We start from the raw sequence: 19,979 nt of genomic DNA on the forward strand, positions 1-19,979 counted from the left end.
AAACTGTATATTGTCAACTCGGCTAGGAACATTTTGATTGGCCGATTTAACGCACTTTTTATCGTATAAGAAAAGGCATGGATCTGCGCTAGTGTAGAATGGCCCCAGTCCATTTATGTTCTCGCAAACCAGTCATTTTCTATTTCAAAGGAACTTTTAGTTGAAAAGATCCCCGAAGAAGGGACTGAATTTCTCGTTATTTACGACTGAGAATAAGATTTTATTAAAGTATGTTTCCTCTGCTAGCAAACAGGAAAACACTAAAGAATAATGTAAATATAGATCCCCAAACTTTCAGGTCGATAAAGGCCCTCAACATCTTCATGTTCACCAAGCTTATGACAGAAAAGTACCTTAGATACACACTCATAACAATGACAAATCTACTCGTTCAAGTTTCAACAGTTAGTTGAATAAAAAGTTAGAAAATTCAAGAGGCGGAATATTTGTTGATTAATACAGGGAACATCAAGTACACACTAACAACAGGCAGAAACATCTTCACTCATAAATTAACGTATTTACATAGAATAATGCAGAACTTTGTCCATATGGTAAAATGAAATCTTCGTTCACTTGCTACTTTTTGAGAGTCAGGTTTATAATCAATGGACGAGGAGTAAATCACAAAATTTTATGTACTATTCTACACAATTCTATCTACAATAAATAATTTTCAAATTCAAAATACTTTACGAACAATCTTGATGTTCGTATTTCGCCCTAAAAGGTTCATTAAAAATTCTAAGAAACCGCTTAGTTGTTGGAGTATTATGAATTTAAAATAATTATTTTAACTTATTCTGACCTAACCTCAATCCACCATTATCACACATCAATGATCAAAGTACCATCATCATCACCACCAACCTCTTAATTCCAAATGTGTCCCTCAAATTCCACATAGTTGCACTATCTTCATTCGTGGCCTGTTTGAGGGGAGGTTGGTACGGCAGTAAACGATGATGATTGGTCAATATCATCTTTGCCTTTTTTTCTTAAGAAAGTGTACAACACACGCTTGAAAGCTCTGCGAAATTCCGTGTTAAAGCAAGTGTAGATGACAGGGTTCGCGGCGCTATTGACAACCGGTAAAATATACAGAAAAATGGCAAGGAGAACAGTTCTAGCAGAATGACTAAGACGGGGAGGCTTGAAGCATTCATCGCCACAATGTTGAAAAGTCAAAAAAATAACAAAAAAAGGTAACCAGCAAACACAAAAGACTCCAATAACGACGGCCAGCGTTTTTGTTGCCTTCAATTGCTTTACAAGCGAGAACCGCGCTGTTCGTTGACGATGTTTTCGAGGCGATTTGCGCAGAAGGATCGCACATCGATGTAATATGCTTTTTGGAGGCTTCGATGCAAGATCATCTGCGTTGTGATTGCCATCCAATCGCGACTCAGCGTTGTAGTTGGTGGCCAACGAACGGATTTCTAAGTCCAGCTTATGAGCATGTTTCATGGCGATTCGGAATATAACACCATAGTTTACAAGGACGATCAACAGAGGAAGGAAAAACACACAACACTCACAAATGTTATATACTCCTTTGCGAAAATTGCGCACTCTTCGTTTGGAGTCTATAACGGACCAGTCCGCAAGACTCAAGCTGGCGCATATTAGGGCGAACAGCCATGTGCCTGCAATCATGACCTTGACATGACGTTGACGCATGCGCTCTTCATACTTCAAGGGGTCAACAACCGCAACAAGTCGGTCAACAGAGATCGCTGTTAAATTAAAGATAGAAGCAGCCGAGCAAAGCATATCCATCCAGATCCAAAACCGACAAACGCCGTGAGCAAAGGGCCACGTGTCATTGTTGGCCGTCTGCGCTAACCTCATTGGCAGGGAGGTGGTACCAACCAGCCAATCAGCAACAGCCAAGGAGACAATTAAGTAGTTAGTGCGGCCATGCAAACGTGGAAAGTAGCATACGCAAGCGATGACAAGCGTGTTGCCTAGAATCGTCATTCCCATGACTATTGAGATGAACACCGACTTTAAGATTACTTCAGGAAGGTTGACATTGGTTTCATTGGAAAGTGTCATTTTTTCGCAGCTCAGTTGAATTTTCTTTTTAAATTGAAATTCTAAAAGAAAGAGAACATGAATGTCTTAGGAAACAGAGAACATGAATATCTTAGGAAACAGAGAACATGAATATCTTAGGAAACAGAGAACATGAATACCTTAGGAAACAGAGAACATGAATACCTTAGGACACAGAGAACATGAATATCTTAGGAAACAGAGAACATGAATATCTTAGGAAACAGAACATGAATATCTTAGGAAACAGAGAACATGAATATCTTAGGAAACAGAGAACATGAATATCTTAGGAAACAGAGAACATGAATACCTTATAGGAAACAGAGAACATGAATATCTTAGGAAACAGAGAACATGAATATCTTAGGAAACAGAGAACATGAATATCTTAGGAAAAAGAGAACATGAATATCTTAGGAAACAGAGAACATGAATATCTTAGGAAACAGAGAACATGAATATCTTAGGAAACAGAGAACATGAATATCTTAGGAAAGAGAGAACATGAATATCTTAGGAAACAGAGAACATGAATATCTTAGGAAAAAGAGAACATGAATACCTTAGGAAACAGAGAACATTAATGCTTTATGAAACAAAGAACATTTGATTACTTTTGGAGAAAAACCAGAAAACATGTATATTTGAGAGTGCAGAGATCAACCTGGGAAATGAAGAAAATAAATACAACAAGACGCCGCGAAAAAGTACATTTAAAATTCAGTGAGAAATAACCATTGACGCTTTTGGTTTAATTTGACAAAGTGACAACTTCATCAATTGGAGGAAAGTGTTAAAGCTAGTTTACAATAATTGTTCTTTTGCAATGAATAGAAAAAAATTTACATCGGAGAAAATTTCGGCTCGCAATTTTAAAGCACGACACTTTTCTTCATTTCCCGCACACAAAAGTATTTTCGTCAACGACTACTTATTAAACGCTTACTTCTCCCTACCCCTCCACCCCCCCCCTCTACCAACCACCTTCGCATACAGATAACCTTTGCTAGGGATATGGGTGAAATATCAAATCAACTATTGTACATTCTTTAACTTGAAAACATTGTGGACTGTTTAATTCTTTTCAAGTGATGAGATAATTAAAAAAGCAACAACTAGAATTTGATTACTTTTTACCTGTCATAAATCGAAATATTTTCGCTGGCACATATTAAATTAAAGTTCAAAGCGTTTGCGAATGAATTTATGTTCGGCATTTGATACAAGTCGATATTTGTGGATGGCTCCTTGTTCGCGAAAAACGTTGTACAAAAATTGCATATACATGCGAAACGCCAGAAGAACTCGTACAACATTTAATGATGCAAAAGTTTTATGTTTTAGTAAAAAAACTGCTTCGAAGTGAGTTTGATTTGAATGTCGTTTTTTTATTTGGTTTTTTTCATTACTGCCTGCAGAATGATAAAAATTAATATGTTGCTTCGCAATCAATACCTGATAGTGAATTCATACAAGGAGATATCTGTGATTACAAAAATGTGTTTTTTTTCCTAACTGCCACCTGAAGGATATAGCTGAACACTAATTTGTTTTTTTTTCATGACGATGATCCTTGTTCCTGTTCTTAAACGTCGGGTATTGCATTTGGTTCGGTCCAGTGTTATTATACACACACTTTAGGAAAATGACTTTTAAAAGAAAGCTTCGGATCAGACATTATAATCTAAAAATTCAAATCCTTCAAAAAGTGCTTAGAAAATACTTTTATTCACGCAGCCTGCTGGCGTCGTTACAACCTTTCGCAGTTCACACCTTCTGAATAAATCGAGTATATATATCGGACTGATGTGCAATAAAACTATCCATTAAATATCCATGAGAAACACACTAATCAACTGAATTTACACAAAACAAAACATCGAAAAAGTTACAGTATAATGTTTAAGAACAACATATATGATATTGATATTTACTGTACGAATGAATACAGTTATAATTAAACCCATTTTCGCGACTAAATACTTACTTGAAGAATCCAAGGATTTGACAACGTTTTTCACTTCAGAGAAGACAAACTTCTTACGCGATCATTTCGTGAATGCCAGTAGACTCCGACTACAAGAAAGTTTGTGAATTGATAAAGATCGAAAGTAATTTTTAGAGCAAACTTTTTGAAAGAGATTTTGTGGAATCTATGATTCTGAGTATCTAGGTATGGCAAACTGTTATTTCCAGACGGTCGTTTTCGGGACAGAAGTTTACTCCAAAGTTCATCAAACCGGAGTGGCAAGTCAAGACGTACAACACAATGAAAAAAGATCTTGTTTTACTGATCGCGCGCCACCTGCCTCACATTCAAATTATATACAATAAATTCATTAAGGATCCGTTGCCATAGCACATTCGCAAATAAGCTCATGTGTTTGTCGGAGACACAACGTAATCAGACAATCAAAAGCATTAATCATTTGCCCACGAAATAATAAGGTAACAGTGTAGAATCTCAAGCTTATCCCCAACAAACCACTTTCCTTTTTCAAGCTAAAGAAGGAATCAGACCAGACAATATTGAGCTTTTCACACCAAAATAATTCTTAAAGGGGCAAGAGCTTTTAGTAATATCCAATAAAACGCAACACAACACATATAAAAGTGTGTTTGCATAATACTTGACGTATTGACACGTGAGTATACTTGTGCAATTTTCAAAGTCGCCATTTGGAATCGCTAGAAATTAATTGTCAGTTTCAAAAATGAAAAATAATAATGATTGTACAAGTGTAATCATTTGAACATTTTTACAAATTACAAGCCAGTTGTTAGAAACAAGAGATGTCGCTGTAAAATAAACATGAAACTCAATACTAAACATGTGTGGCGAATATTTTTTTAACGTAAATATTGTGATGAACACTTGAGGCAGAAAAACATCTGTATAGTTATAATTAAAACTATACGAAACGCAAGTTCTGCATGTTGTAATGTCAGAGAAAACCTAGCGCACTATTGCAATAAACTTTTGCTTTTACACTTTGAAATCTTCTTCATAATCAAAATATTTAAAAAGGTTGCTTTCTATATTAGCCTTTCCTACGACGTAATTCAAACAACGCTTGCTTCTTTTTTTAGAAGAAGCCAATTTTGTTCACAACACAGTGACAGCTGTGCTCGCTGAAAAATATGAGACGGTTTTCAGACAAAATAGGATGAAAACCAGAATGGACCATATAACAACATTGTATGGACGTCGTTAAATAAGTGTTCAGTTATGCACAGTTGAAAATGTCAATTGTATGACTTGATTATGTCAAAGCATTTTGAAAAAGCAAAAATTTAGTATGATAATGTTTTTAAAAACGTTTTTAGGGATGTTTTGATACGAGCTACACGAACAATTCGCTCATGTTGAACATAAAGTAAAAATTCGAGTTTTTTTAATAGAAAAACAAGATGTTTCATACGTTTAGATGAAGTTCAGACAAGCCAGATACAGAAGTCATAAAATATTGAAACTCGAAGGTAATTTCACTGTTCAATTTTCAAAAGGAAAAAAAGAACTTGAATAGGGAACGAGTAAAGTTGCTCTCTAGGGTGCATCCAGAGTTAGGCATAATGAATTAGCTACAGCCCATCGACGTATAAAAGTTTTATTCTTTGGACATTCGCGTCCAGTAGAATTTTTATAAGAATATATGTAATCAAAAATTACAGCTAAGTATCATTTATTTTTCCAAAACACTGGACCCAATACTGTCATCTGGAACAAACATCTCAGGATCTTTTTCAACTAAAAATGTGGGTACAACTTTTGACGCGACAATTTACCTTTCTTCGCTTATCAAGATTGATAGAACACAAAAACTCAAAGCAATCCGATCAAAGCAATCCGATAATAAGCCTCCAACTATCTTTATCACTTAATCAACATGACAAATAAAGGCATATTTGTAACAAGGGCAGTTGTGAGCATCGCACAAGGGGGTTAATTTGCTTGTAAACAAAGCAACTAAGAGAAGCAGAAAGTTCTACAAACGTGTGTCTAACGGCCCAGCGTTCTGATCTCCCTTTATGTTATCTTGACGTTTAATTCTTCTATTAAATTGTTCATATCTCTCGCGTATAGCTCTCCCTCCCACAAAAAATTTAATAGAAAAAGCCTGAAGATTGCATTGCATTATACAAACCAATTGGTGATTACCAAATTAAAGTCACTAACCCCAATCTTGTATACAACACGCTGTGCCAATATGAAAGCAAATCAACGATAACAGAATGCTAAAAAGACTGATGATTCTGGAACATCTACGATTAGAGTTTCGTGGACAGTAGTCAAACTCACGTTGTTTGACTCGTTTTAATATCGCATGCAGGGAAAATCTTATACAATCAAATGTAATTTGTCGGCGTCTCTGTTCTGTCAGTTTATCTGTTTTGAACGTGGAGTTTGTAACTTAATTATCCTTGATGATGCTGTAATTACTTGCCCTACGGTTTGCATATATATAACTTATTTTGTCAAAGGAGACATAAGATATCATATTTACCAAGAAAAGTCCTCTTTTCCAAAGTTTGTTTTCAAATGCGATGACGTTTGCACCTTTGACACAACAGAAAAGAATTCCTTAATTTCAAAGAGTCTTTGATCGTAATTCCAGATTGCATTTGTGATGGATAATGAAAAACGTGTAAATATTAGAAAGAACGCTTTGAGATAGCAATTTTTAACATTTTTGTCAACGTCTAGCTGCTCCTATAGACGAAGGATTGGTTGGCGTTGATTAAAAACTCGTAATCATTAGCACCAAAAATGATCAATCAGTTTGTTAGTTTGTCGCAAGCAAGAGACTGGCGTTGATGAACCATTGTGAGGCCTTGCAAACAAATACGAAACGCTGTAAGAAAAAGCTGAAGGAACTTTATAACGACAAACTTCCATTTTTAACGTATAATTGGTTTCACGCTGGTGTGAATTTCGCAATATGAGATTGATCCAGCACATCCATTATACAACTGAGGCAAAAGTGATTGGCTTTTTTCTTCTCTTTTAACTGAATTAAGTTCTAAAACTTAATATGCATTTCTGTTCCAATAATGCATACATCAAGCTGTCGGTTTTTAACGCTCAGTATGTGGAGATAACTAAATATCTATTTTTGAGCGATATGAGACGCATATCTTTCAATTATATTGTTATTTTTAGATCTTCGTGCGCGCTCAAAGAGAAGGCGTTATACCAGATCAGCTTTAGAAACAAACATCATGAGATCGTCTTTTGACAAACAACATATTAAACAAACAAAATTCTTGATATTATATACATCAATTCTTGATATTATGTACATCAATGCTTTCTTTAAATGACTTAAGATTTACATCATGCGGTAGAATAATTCTACCGACAATTGCCGCTTGAAAGAAACCTTTGTCCTTGCAAGGCTCTCGGGCTTTATAAAACTTACATAAATGTAACATGGTATAAATTTAAGAGTGAAACAAACCTGTCTTGTCAGAGGTTTTGACAACAGAACGACATGACAATTGTAGTCGAAAGCAGATGAAGTGTGTGTATGGATCGGCAGTTAATCAAACACAGCACGCATCTGAACGTAATTCAGATATGCAATAATAGCAAGCAAACGTTACCGCACCGGGCCTTGTCATCGTGTAAGATTTATATGGGATCCGACGCAGTTATTGTTTGTAACGTACGCGAGGAGTTTATTGTAGCGCAGTCGTAACGTATGCAAATGACATCAAGAGATATGGTAATATTGCGTGGGAATCAGAAAATAAAATTAATAATTTTTGTATTTTTATCTCAAGGTACTCATGTTCTCTGTTTTCAAAGATATTCATGTTCTCTGTAAAATTCATGTCTTTGTTTCCTAAGACATTTATGTTCTCTTTTTCGTAGGATACTCATATCTCTTTTTCATAAGATATTCATGTTCTCTGTTTCCTAAGGTATTCATGTTCTGTTTCCTAAGATATTCATGTTCTCTGTTCCTAAGATATTTATGTTCTCTGTTTTCTAAGATATTCATGTTCTCTGTTTCCTAAGATATTCATGTTCTCTGTTTCCTAAGATATTCATGTTCTCTGTGTCCTAAGATATTCATGTTCTCTGTTTCCTAAGATATTCATGTTCTCTGTGTCCTAAGATATTCATGTTCTCTGTTTCCTAAGATATTCATGTTCTCTGTTTCCTATAAGATATTCATGTTCTCTGTTTCCTAAGATATTCATGTTCTCTGTTTCCTAAGATATTCATGTTCTCTGTTTCCTAAGATATTCATGTTCTGTTTCCTAAGGTATTCATGTTCACTGTTTCCAAAGATATTCATGTTCTCTGTTTCCTAAGATATTCATGTTCTCTGTTTCCTAAGATATTCATGTTCTGTTTCCTAAGGTATTCATGTTCACTGTTTCCAAAGATATTCATGTTCTCTGTTTCATAAGATATTCACGTTCTCTGTTTGCAAAGATATTCATGTTCTCTGTTTCCTAAGATATTCATGTTCTGTTTCCTAAGGTATTCATGTTCACTGTTTCCAAAGATATTCATGTTCTCTGTTTCCTAAGATATTCATGTTCTCTTTTCCTAAGATATTCATGTTCTCTTTTTCATAAAATATTCATGTTCTCTTTGTCCTAAGATATTCCCGTTTTATGATGATTTCTTGTTTGTATTGTCTATATTCCCAGTCATCTGAGAAATTTTTTCCGTAACCTAAGCTATACCTATGTTTTAAGGCCATCGACTGGCCATTTTCCTTGACCTAATAGGACCCATTGTATCGTGTTATGGTTGCAAACATTTTAAATATTAAATTATGAAACTATTTTAACACCATCTGTGCGAAAATAGAAAATGACCAAGACGTTTTTCAGTGACAAGACATTTCTCACTATCTTTTGCCACAGACTTCAATTTTATGCAGAAAATAAACGTCTTCTACCGAACCCTCGAACAAGGTTACTTCTTCCCAGTGGTTCACAGCTGCGTGTGTACCGGAGTAAATTAAATTTTTCTCATACTTCATATCGCGAGAATCTATTTATTGATCCTTTTACAATATAAAAATGTCAAGCCAGATCGCACGCAGTGTATAAAAATTTAAAGAATGACACTAAATAGTGCAAATTAAATTTTAAAAAAGCAGATGACGTCTCTTGGCTCTTTGACACGCACAGACCACCATGCGTTCTGGCAACAGCGTTTTTACGCTCGGAAAGTGTATAAAATTAGCTAAATTTTAAGTGAAATAATGCGGGCTGTTTTTAGCAACACGACAATCGGCTTTTCGTGTACTGACGCCGTGGATCAGACAGAAGAGATAAAGATAAATGCTGGCTGCATGATTATGTTGTGTAGTCAATGGGTACGTGAAAAAAAAAATACAACATTTGAAAAAGGATTGAAGACTCGTACGTCCGAGATACAAACGCAACAAAACCAAACAACACAAAGTAATGTGACATTAAGTTATCAAGATATGTTTTAGGAAATGTTTACTTGAGCCCGCAGTTGGCCAAGATTATCCTAACGCGCGAAATAATTATAGCAGCGACTTCAATGAGCTTTGAAAGCATCATTAAAGAATTATTTCGTAGGATCTCGTGTTCATAAAATTTCACTATGTGCGCTACATTTAAATTTCAAATTTCTTTTCTGCCTAATTTTCTCAGAAGCTGTTCATCACAATCTTTGGTGTTTTGATTAGATGGTAGATGAACTTCTCGTAGAGCATTTGAACTTTCCACGAATTTTGCAACTAACGACAAAGAAAATAAGCGCAAAATTTACTGTAACGCCCACTCAATCAAGGCTAGTTTTTCACCGCTTTAAAAGCAATTTGAATGAACCCTTTTTTGGTTAGATATACTAAGCCTGCTTCAATATTGCCCCACATCAACTGTTTATTAATATGGGAATAAAAATCTATCTAAATTCTCCGTCCTCATCAGAGCTGTGAAAACAAATCAACAAAATGGGTGTCCTTTACGTAAATCCGTTCACTGATCTGTTTCTCTGCTGATCTGTCTAACCGTCTAGCGGCAGTAAGAAGCTTAGAGCTAAAACTTCTATGAAAAAAAATGATTAAATGCCTTCGCACTTGAAAATCTTCCATGTGCAGACACATTGATCCGCTAAATATCCTCCTTTGTAAGAGCAAATATATTGCAATCAATCAAAACAACAATAACAGACTGTTTTCGCACCTTCGTAGCGCGCACTGACGCAAATTATGCAAATGTATCGAATAACAACCGCATCTAAAAACGATTATCGAATTATTAAAACAAATCAAGTTTACGAAAATGAGGAAAAAACGAAGGCTTGTTTTTTTAATCTAAATTAGTCGAAAGGTGTTTAAATCAAAGCATAGAAGGAAATTTTATCAACTGTAGAGTAAATAGGAGTAATTTTGAAAGTGACAGCTCGAAGTAGGCACGTAGCCTGCCCTCCCGACTGTTGTTCCCAACGGTCATTCGGCAAAGTGTGTTATTTGACAAGCAATTATACACAATGTATGATTCAAACATCAATTTTTATATGTACTATGCTGTTTGTATTACGCTAGTATACTTTTCATGGATTATAAAATCTTTGAGTGAAATGGATCCTGTTTCAACAGTCACGAATGACGTAGTTTGCTCAATAAAAAGCCTTTCTCAATGCCAACAGAACGGCTTCGTCACTACACGATGCGTGTTCGAAACCTTACTATAGCTTTTACTCACCAGTAAAACTCCGCGTCGTCTTTTCTTGATTAAATTAAAGAAAAACCTTCCTTTCCATACTTCACTCACAGCTGGTTAACATTCCGCGATATCAAGAAACGAAGAAATAAGTAAGGGGAAGAAATGTAGTTTATTCTGACGTCGACGTACGACCGGTGTGTCCTCCAACAAACGTAATTGTCCAATAAGCCCCACAACACCGAATAAGCTGTGAAATTAACTGTCAAGTGAATTTTTATATGATACCAAAGGCTTTATACTGAGACGAGAAATGTCGAAGATGGCCAGATATTTCCTAATTAGATTGACGTGCATAACCATAGATAAGAAAAAAATGAATTTCCACTTCGATTAACAATACTGTAGCCTTAATGGAAACGTCTCTATTGATGACAACGAAATGTTCGTCGACGTCGATATCTGTGAACGAATTCAACTGGAAAAAGGAGTTGAATTCTTCAGTTTTTTCGCAATTCGGGGTGATTTTCTTACGCTTCAATCAATGTAAACAGGAAAAGTAAATTGAAACGTTTGATTTTGTAAAAGATAGTCGATGATAATCTCGAAGAATCATAAACAAGATACAAACCAGATGTATAATTGAACTTGTGTTGTTGGCAGAAGCCTTTTTCAAGAAGATTGCTTTGATAAGACGCATGGCAACATGCACGCAAATTTGCGCATTTAAATTTGATTATTGCCTTACCCCAGTGGGGAGGGGGTCCGTATTTCGTGTTCTTGTCAAATGTAATATATCGCAGAATGTGATGAGAAGGAAATGGGGGGTTTTTGCGAGTTATACTGTTTGAATGTGATCGTGCAAAGATATCTGTGGAAACGCTTTTAAAAAGTACCTTGGAAAAAGTAACTATAGGTCAAAAAATCGAACGAAGTACTGTAATGATCCCCTTATCCATTTTATTACAAAGAAAATTGAATAAAACGGAGGTTATTAATGTACATTTTCCGAAACCAACGCTTATCGTATACTTTCTGTGACAACAGACATAAAAGGCGAAATTCGTGTCAACGCTTGCTTTAGCTATCATAATTTGCCATAAAATAGACATGTAATAGCGAGCCGAAGGCTGAGGCCGGTAGATTTGAGACTAAAGTAGTTTATAATGTCAAAGATGCGAGATAACATTACAAATTGGAATTCATTTTGAAAAATTATTCACAATTAGTCTCATTGGACATTGGATTCGGAAAAAAACGAGACCACTTAGGCAGTTGAAAGGCGTTTCGATTCTTTGCTTGTTGGCGTTTTGTTTGGTTAAAGGGCGATGTTTGCAAAGAAAGTCGGTCACAAATATGGCGTTATTTACAATCAAGATACCGCAAAATGATGTTTTTTCGTCCGTGCGTCTGGCCGCGTTTTATTTTAACGTAAACAGACAATGAAATTGTGTTTTGGCTGGCGCCATTTACAGCAGGCGCGCGATGGGCTCCCTCTCGCGATACAGTTGCGAAAAACCGCAAAAGGGCACAGAAAGTCGCTCGACGATAAAAAATTGTGTGTGTTTATCAAAGCTCTCTAGCTACTTAAATGTAGATGTTCCCGTGAGGACAATGACAGCAATGAATAAATGATTATATCTTATTTTTATAGTTGAACATATGCAACGAAAACAAAGCGATTTGAATAGCGATGCTTTCAATGATGAATGCGACAAGTGCAACGTTAGTTTGTATAGGAATGCGTTGAATCGTCGATTTCTAATCCTTCGTTAATCGAAAATGAAAAAAAAACCTAGCTCTAACGAGGTGGGTTGCTTCATAAATTTTGAAACAAGCATCGGTTTGAGATGTTTTGAGTTTTTTTTTTAAATACTTAATGCATTAAAAAAAATTAAGAGAACTCTCGCTACAAATTTATTAAGTAAACACAAGCGTTAGACATCGAATGTTTTGCATTAACCCTCGTTCGCGGCGTCGTCTCTTATCACTGACAACATCTTCAATATTTACAATGCGTATTTCAGCATTCAATAAAGAAAGAAGTCGGTTTAATTCACGATTCGTTTAATGTCTACGAGGTAAACGATTGACATGCTTGTAAATCACGAAAAGTTTAGCAGTTAAATGCAATGACGATAAAAAATATAACTAGTATATAACTTGATATTTTGAATCGGAGATGAAGCAACTCGACGAAACTTTTAAATCAATACATACTACAATCCCTCGCGCATAAAGACGTTGCGTAGGCGCAACCTTTTTATCTTTTATAATACAAATTTTTTGGTTTAGAATTGAGTGCAAACGCGGAGTAGTTTTTGCGGTCACTGTAAATTTAAAATCGCAGGCAGCTGCAATTTTGAAAGACTAATCTACACGCAAGGAATTCTTTAAAAAGTTTTATTTGAACTAACCTCATTGCAGATGAACAGTTGTTCTCAATAATTGAATACCTAAATAGAGGACGCTCAGATGAGAGAGAAATGCAACCAGAATGTTTCGTATCCACGCATTCGCCGTTATTGTGACAACTGTATAAAAGTAAATTTTTTTAGCAGAACACTTTGAGATAAAACTAAGTGATAAAAATGATGAATTACAGGATAGCCCTTCACTTTACGGGGAAACTACAATAAGATTATATGCAAGAGAATCGGAAACAAGTTCTATGTACAAAGTTGGGAAAAATCACATATTTTTTCAAGGAAACTTTTTAAAATTGTTCTAATTCCTAGCTTAAGAAATGATTGCACTTTTTCTTTTGTAATTTTCGGTCATTGTAGCGATTCGCTGACATTGATGAATCAAAATCGTGAATGCTTCTCAACACACACTGGCGGATGTATAGGGTAAATGAAAACAAACTACAACAACCTTTTCTACAGTATATTTAAATACCAAAATATTTTAAAATCAACGTAATTGTTAACATTTCTATTCATTCGAAAGTCGTAATCTATAATATTGTAAAATAAAGTTTGAATACAAAAAAGAGCTGCTTGTATTGACTAGCGCAGGGATGAGCTTGAAGGGGAGGGTCTAATCACATTTTTAAAAGCAACTAGCTCCAACTGAGCACATTCATATACATAAAATTTCAACTTACATAATATCGCTTTTACTGTTCATTAAACACCACAGAAAGAAAACAGAGTTTTATTGCGTCGTTATGCAGTTAGTCTCCAGTCGAGCTAAACAATCAACATACTTTTTCGACGCATTCCTCAATTAAAATTAAGTCTAATTAAAATGCATAGGTCGTTGAAATACACAGATCATTAAGGGACTTGCAACTCAGTTAAAACAGAGATAAAAACACAGGGATATTAATGATATCACTTGGCAAAACATCATTTCACGCTTTGATCAAAGGTTTGTTGGATATTTTTGTTTGTGCCGGCGTTAATAAAACTACTACTCGTTCGGTATAGGAAACGTCGCATACCGTAGCATTTATATTCACGCCACGTTTATATTCTTGTTTCCATAAATTTCTCTAAAGAAATGAATGACGGTAATGATTCAATATTTGGGCACTCGATGTAAACCTGTTCGCAGGCAAAGCAACTACGTGTATGACATCTTCAAGCTACACAAAAAAGAACAGGTTCTACTTTAAGAAAATCTCTGCAGCTTGCTGTAATGTACTATGTATATATACAGTGGTATTGCCTGTGCTGAAGGAGGGGTGCTCCAGTGGGGTGGCAAGAATTTTCTGTTGGGGGGAAGGGCAGTCAAAAGGGAAGGGAGCCATAACTGTCATTTAAACAATATAATATATCTAAAACAAAGCATTTTGGGGGCAAGAATTTTGATAGGGGTGTCTGGGCGCTGAGCCCCCCTCTGGCTTCGTCACTGGGGGCACACTCCTATATGAACGTTAAAATCTGCAGAAACAATAGTTTGCAAAGAAACTTAATACGCCATATCATGCATGTAATAAATATGAGCCCTCTAATTATCGATCATCCTAGAGCCCTCGGTGTGGCCAGAACCCTTGGTGTGTCCAGAGCCCTGGGTGTGTCCAGAGCCCTGGGTGTGTCCAGAGCTCTGGGTGTGTGCAGAGCCCTCGGTGTAGCCAGAGCCCTGGGTGTGTCCAGAGCCCTGGGTGTGTCCAGAGCTCTGGGTGTGTCCAGAGCCCTCGTTGTAGCCAGAGTCCTGGGTGTGTCCAGGGTCCTGGGTGTGTCAAGAGCCCTGGGTGTGTCCAGAGCCCTGGGTGTGTCCAGAGCCCTGGGTGTTTCCAAAGCCCTCGGTGTGGCCAGAGCCCTGGGTGTGTGCAGAGCCCTGGGTGTAGCCAGAGCCCTGGGTATGTCCAGAGCCCTCGGTGTGGCCAGAGCCCTGGGTGTGTGCAGAGCCCTGGGTGTAGTCAGAGCCCTGGGTGTAGTCAGAGCCCTGGGTGTGTCCAGAGCCCTGAGTGTGGCCAGAGCCCTAGGTGTGTCCAGAGCCCTGAGTGTGTCCAGAGCCCTGCGTGTGTGCAGAGCCCTGGGTGTAACCAGGGCCCTGGGTGTGTCCAGAGCCCTCGGTGCGGCCAGAGCCTTAGGTGTGTCCAGAGCCCTGAGTGTGTCCAGAGCCCTGGGTGTGTGCAGAGCCCTGGGTGTAGCCAGAGCCCTAGGTGTGTCCAGAGCCCTTGGTGTGGCCTGAGTCCTTGGAGTGTCCAGAGCCCTGAGAGTGTCCGGAGCTTTGATGTAGTCAGAGTCCTGGGTGTGGCAAGAGTATGGGTGTGGCCAAAGTCCTGAATGTGTCTAGAGCCCACGTTGTGGCCAGAGCCCTGGGTGTAGCCAGGGTCCTGGGTGTGGCCAGGGTCCTGGGTGTGGCCAGAGTCCTGGGAATGTCCAGAGCCCTGGGTGTGGCCAGAGTCCTGGGTTCAGCCAGAAAGTTTGTTTAGTCCCACTATGTAATTTTTGTGTTCACTCAATGTGAAAACAAACAGCAGCTGATTCAGGGTTATGTAAAATCAATTATTAATTAAAAAAGCCTTTAATCCTACGTCATAAGATCTAACCAACCAATGGGATTTAGTGATATAAATTTTTGCTGGAGGAATAAATACTGTTGATAATCTAAAATTTACAAAACAGGATCAAAACCTGCGGACAGGCTACACCAGAATGATGAAGAACATGATGTTTTATGGTGCTTACTTTAGCAACAATTCTAAATAAGCTTTCTCATTCAAATATCCTGAAATTTTCACTTCCGTTTCCGGAGTCCAAGCCACAAAGGTGAAAACATTGCGTGGCCTCGTCCCGAGAGTGATAGTAATAGATCCAACGTCACATCCGTTCGAGCTATCGCATATATTATACCAATTTATTCAAAATTAATTCATTTTGTAATTTAAGCTAATTTGAAAAGCCACTTTATGTCATGTTGTAAAAATAATTTCATTCCTCAAAATATACTATTTTAAGAAATCCCAATACGTCACCCCCCTGATTCAATTAAAATATCTACTAATTCCGGAGTGACACTTTTAGCACGTGCCTTTGTTAAGCAGTCAGGAAAAATATCACACGAAAGATTCTCTATTTTCAAATGAGCTCCGTGCTCTTTGTATTACCTTGTGTATTACCTTGTGTATTACCTTGTGTATTACCTTGTGTATTACCTTGTGTATTACCTTGTGTATTACCTTGTGTATTACCTTGTGTATTACCTTGTGTATTACCTTGTGTATTACCTTGTGTATTACCTTGTGTATTACCTTGTGTATTACGCTGTGTATTACTCTGTGTATTACCTTGTGTATTACCTTGTGTATTACTCTGTGCATTACCTTATGTATTACTTTCTGCATTACCTTGTGTATAACTCTGTGTTAATATATGTTAGCTTCTGTTAATTTTTGTTAAGCTTTAATGTTACTCTAATGTTACTGTGTTCATTTGTACTACCTTTGGTGTTACTCTGTGTTACCTTGTGTGTTACAGTGTATTATTTTACAGACGATACTTTACTCACGATACTTATCTCGTGCTGCTCTGTTCTTGTGTGTTCCTCATAACTTACTTTATGTTTTCGTGTAACAATATGTGCCACCGAATAACTTTACGATGTTTTACTTAGGTTACTAAACTTCTGGTGGCCACTACGTTACTCGGTGTTACTCTGTGTTACCCTGTGTTAGTGTTACTCTGTCTTACTCTTTTCTTGCTTTCTTCGTGCTTGCCTTTGTTACACAGTGTTGCTCAATTACTCCGAGTTATTCTGTTGCAGCCTGTGTTACTCCACATTACTGTGTTGTGTCGTTCATCTATATGTCATGATCATAAAAGATCAATCCAACCACTCACGAATATTTATTTTTGAAAGCAACGAAAGAACAACAGTCAGCAATTTTCTCTCAAACTTTCGAATCAACTAGAACAAAATCATTTACAAAGTCAAAAATATACGCCACTTTCTTAACTATATTGACACAAATTATCTTTAATGAGATTGTAGGTTCTATTTTTAGTCCTAAAATATATTCCTTAAAATCTTTAAGCCAACGGTAACACCGGTACCGACTGTCAGTGATTGCTCAATGACTTCTATAACATCATCCAAAATGATGCTGCCTTGCTAGTCGACGCCAGACACTCCGTGAGGATTAACAACAGCAAAAAGCAAATCAGGAAATGGGATAGTGTCAATTTGGTTGGAAATGCCATGACTGTATGAAGAAAGAAAAAACCTCCTTGAATTAACTGTTAATTTAACACGAATTGAAGCATAAATTAGTAAGAGTCGAAGCATAAATTAGAAAGAGTTGACGCATAATTAGTGAGAGTTGAAGCATAAATTAGAAAGAGTTGACGCATAATTGATGAGAGTTGAAGCATAAATTAGTGACGGTTGAAGAATAAATTAGTGAGAGAAAACAGAAAAGATGGAAAGATACTTTTGATGAATAATGACGTCGTGACAATTGCTAAAAGGATAAAGAAAGGGCGAGACTGGTACCTAGCTCAAGTTGTCGATGCATTAATATCAACAAGATTATTGAACAAAGAGAAATATCTGGAAACGGGTCCTCATTAATATCCCACATGCCTCCTCTCATTGATTGAACTTAGTATGACTTGCTTCATATTTAAAGCTTAATGTTTAAAGAGTGCACACAACTATTGCCAAAGCTTGTGTTTCGACGCCATTGAGCCGAATCCTCAACCTGAGATTTCGCGTACAGACGGTACAGTATTACATTGAGAGGCAAGTGGAAAAATTTCTCCAGTAAACGCGTCTTACGTGCTGATTCACAATAAGGAATTATAAAAACACAAGTGAACTATAAGATATGTTTTGATCTTTTCCCAACAAAGAACAGAATAACCATTTGCAAGATACATGAAGAACTTAGGTCTAAGAAAGAACTGAGACCTACATACCTATGAATGAAAGTCGACGAAGCTATATTTTCAAACTTCTCCAACGCAGTGAACACAAATATCCTGTGCTATTTTATAACTTTCTTCAATCTTTACGTAGATAGTACTTCTTATGAAGAACTTCTTTCTTATGACGAGGGTGCTGTTAGATTTTAGTTATATGCTCCAGAAGGGTATTCCCTAAGGAAATCCCCGATTACTTCAAGACAACAAATTCATGCTTACTAAGACGTTTTAAATATTTTATTCGAGTACAAGAAAAATGTTTTTTCCTAAAAGAATATTTAGATTGTTCCATTGAAAACATTTGTCGCCATAGGTCCATACGTCGCGAAGAAAAGGAAGATTTTGTGATCATCCGACTGTCGTTGATGGTCGTTGATGGTCGTTGATTTCTAGGTTATTCCCCACATAACCAAATATGGTAGTAAACATTCTCAGAACAAGCTGTCATTGAAATAGAAAACAGCTTTGAATAATCCATATAAAGTTTCGCCTTACCTAAGGTCGATAACGTGACTGTCAAAGCTTCACGAGTATCAAAAATTTGAAATAAAATTTTCTTCCAAGTTTGATCAAGGAAATTTTCAAAAAGCCAAACTTTGGAGCCTCAAACGCGATAAATGGAGTGCCTCGAAATGATCTATCTAGTCCAGTGGTCCATGTGCGCCTAGTGAACAACGAAGCTTGTGACATACTCAACTGACATACTCTTCAACACTGACCAATATTATTCATTTCTCATTGATATGCTTTCCACGAATAACAAATAAGTCAAATATTTTTCTTCTTATGTTTGCAAGCTAAAAACGCCAAAACCTATGCTTTAAAACGATTGCTCCTCGAAAAAGCGACTCGACTTATGGAAACTTGACTGAAACTTGAGCATCGCGGAGCTTTAATGAAAGAGGCTGCTGTAGTTAGTTGTGCAACAGTGTAAATGTTAGTACTATAATGGTGCAAATGTTCGTAATGCAAAGGTGCAAATGTTAGTTGTGCAACGAGGGATAATAGTGGATAATAGTGTTGGCAATGGATAAAAGTGGACAATAGTGTTTGCATCACTGATTGGATTACTCATTAATACATTACATATAGGGATAAACTCCCTCCAGCCTGACAAACGTGATTATAAAATAAACACAATGAAATGCGTGCGCTGATTGGTTCAGAGCTGTGTTTGCATTAGTCTGTGCAAAGCACATCCGAGGTCAACCAATCAAATCAATCAAAACAATCAATCAGTCAATAAGAATTTGCAAATCGATCATGAATACATTTTAGAGGAAAAATTAAATGTTTATCTTTTTCGTGTTTGCACAGGCTTATGCAAACCCCAGAGACGTTAGTGAGAACTCTCGAGCATGTGCAACTCTCGACCTTCGGTCTCGGGCTTGCACTGATCTGCTCTCGAGTTCACCCAAAGGTCTCCTCGGTTTGCATAAGCCTGTGCAAACACAGTAAACATCTTTTATTTTTTAAATAATTTACTATCAAAAATGCTTGAATGAAGTTGAGTCACCTGAATTTTTCAGGTTCATGAGACAATTACTTGAATTGTCCAGCAAAGTGCGAAGATCATATCTTCATTCAATTTCAAACACCGCACTGCATATAACAATCTTTCATATAAAAAATGCGTTGACCCAAGCAGAATGCGTCCCCCTGTTCCAAATGTTGTAATTATTTAATCAGGGGGGACTGTCTAAGCTCACCAGAGCGGATATAGTAATAAAAATTGCCGAGTCTGGTCACACTAACACCCTCGCACGGTTTTTACATTTTCCAGTTCCCAAATACCACCGTTTATGTCCGTGCTAATCCAGCCTCGTCACCAGGCCTAACATAGTTGCGTGAGTAGGTACAACTCGAATAAAAAGG

General features: G+C 36.9%; 1 protein-coding gene and 2 long non-coding RNA genes across 4 annotated transcripts; all 3 read right to left on the reverse strand.

Moving 5' to 3' along the window:
• Positions 1 to 429: 429 nt before the first annotated feature.
• LOC124437831 (tyramine receptor 1-like) lies at positions 430 to 11,649 on the reverse strand. Of its 2 annotated transcripts, XM_046987764.1 has the most exons (4): positions 10,768 to 11,649; positions 6,567 to 6,619; positions 4,049 to 4,137; positions 430 to 2,099 (listed from the first exon to the last, which is right to left on the reverse strand). In XM_046987764.1, exon 4 carries the CDS (start codon positions 2,056 to 2,058, stop codon positions 919 to 921), a length of 1,140 nt encoding a protein of 379 aa, XP_046843720.1. In that variant the 5' UTR covers positions 2,059 to 2,099; positions 4,049 to 4,137; positions 6,567 to 6,619; positions 10,768 to 11,649; the 3' UTR covers positions 430 to 918. The 2 variants fall into 2 exon arrangements, with proteins under 2 accessions (XP_046843720.1, XP_046843721.1); XM_046987765.1 differs by lacking the exon at positions 6,567 to 6,619.
• A 1,465-nt stretch (positions 11,650 to 13,114) lies between these two features.
• On the reverse strand, positions 13,115 to 14,540 carry LOC124437836. Its single transcript, XR_006945864.1, has 3 exons — positions 14,174 to 14,540; positions 13,835 to 13,919; positions 13,115 to 13,259 (listed from the first exon to the last, which is right to left on the reverse strand). It is a non-coding gene; the product is annotated as an uncharacterized LOC124437836 (long non-coding RNA).
• A 2,524-nt stretch (positions 14,541 to 17,064) lies between these two features.
• LOC124437835 lies at positions 17,065 to 19,357 on the reverse strand. Its single transcript, XR_006945863.1, has 2 exons — positions 18,099 to 19,357; positions 17,065 to 17,383 (listed from the first exon to the last, which is right to left on the reverse strand). It is a non-coding gene; the product is annotated as an uncharacterized LOC124437835 (long non-coding RNA).
• Positions 19,358 to 19,979: the final 622 nt, after the last annotated feature.

Source organism: Xenia sp. Carnegie-2017, unplaced genomic scaffold (genome assembly GCF_021976095.1).
Source record: "Xenia sp. Carnegie-2017 unplaced genomic scaffold, XeniaSp_v1 HiC_scaffold_17, whole genome shotgun sequence".
In the NCBI taxonomy this organism is placed as follows: domain Eukaryota; kingdom Metazoa; phylum Cnidaria; class Anthozoa; order Malacalcyonacea; family Xeniidae; genus Xenia; species Xenia sp. Carnegie-2017.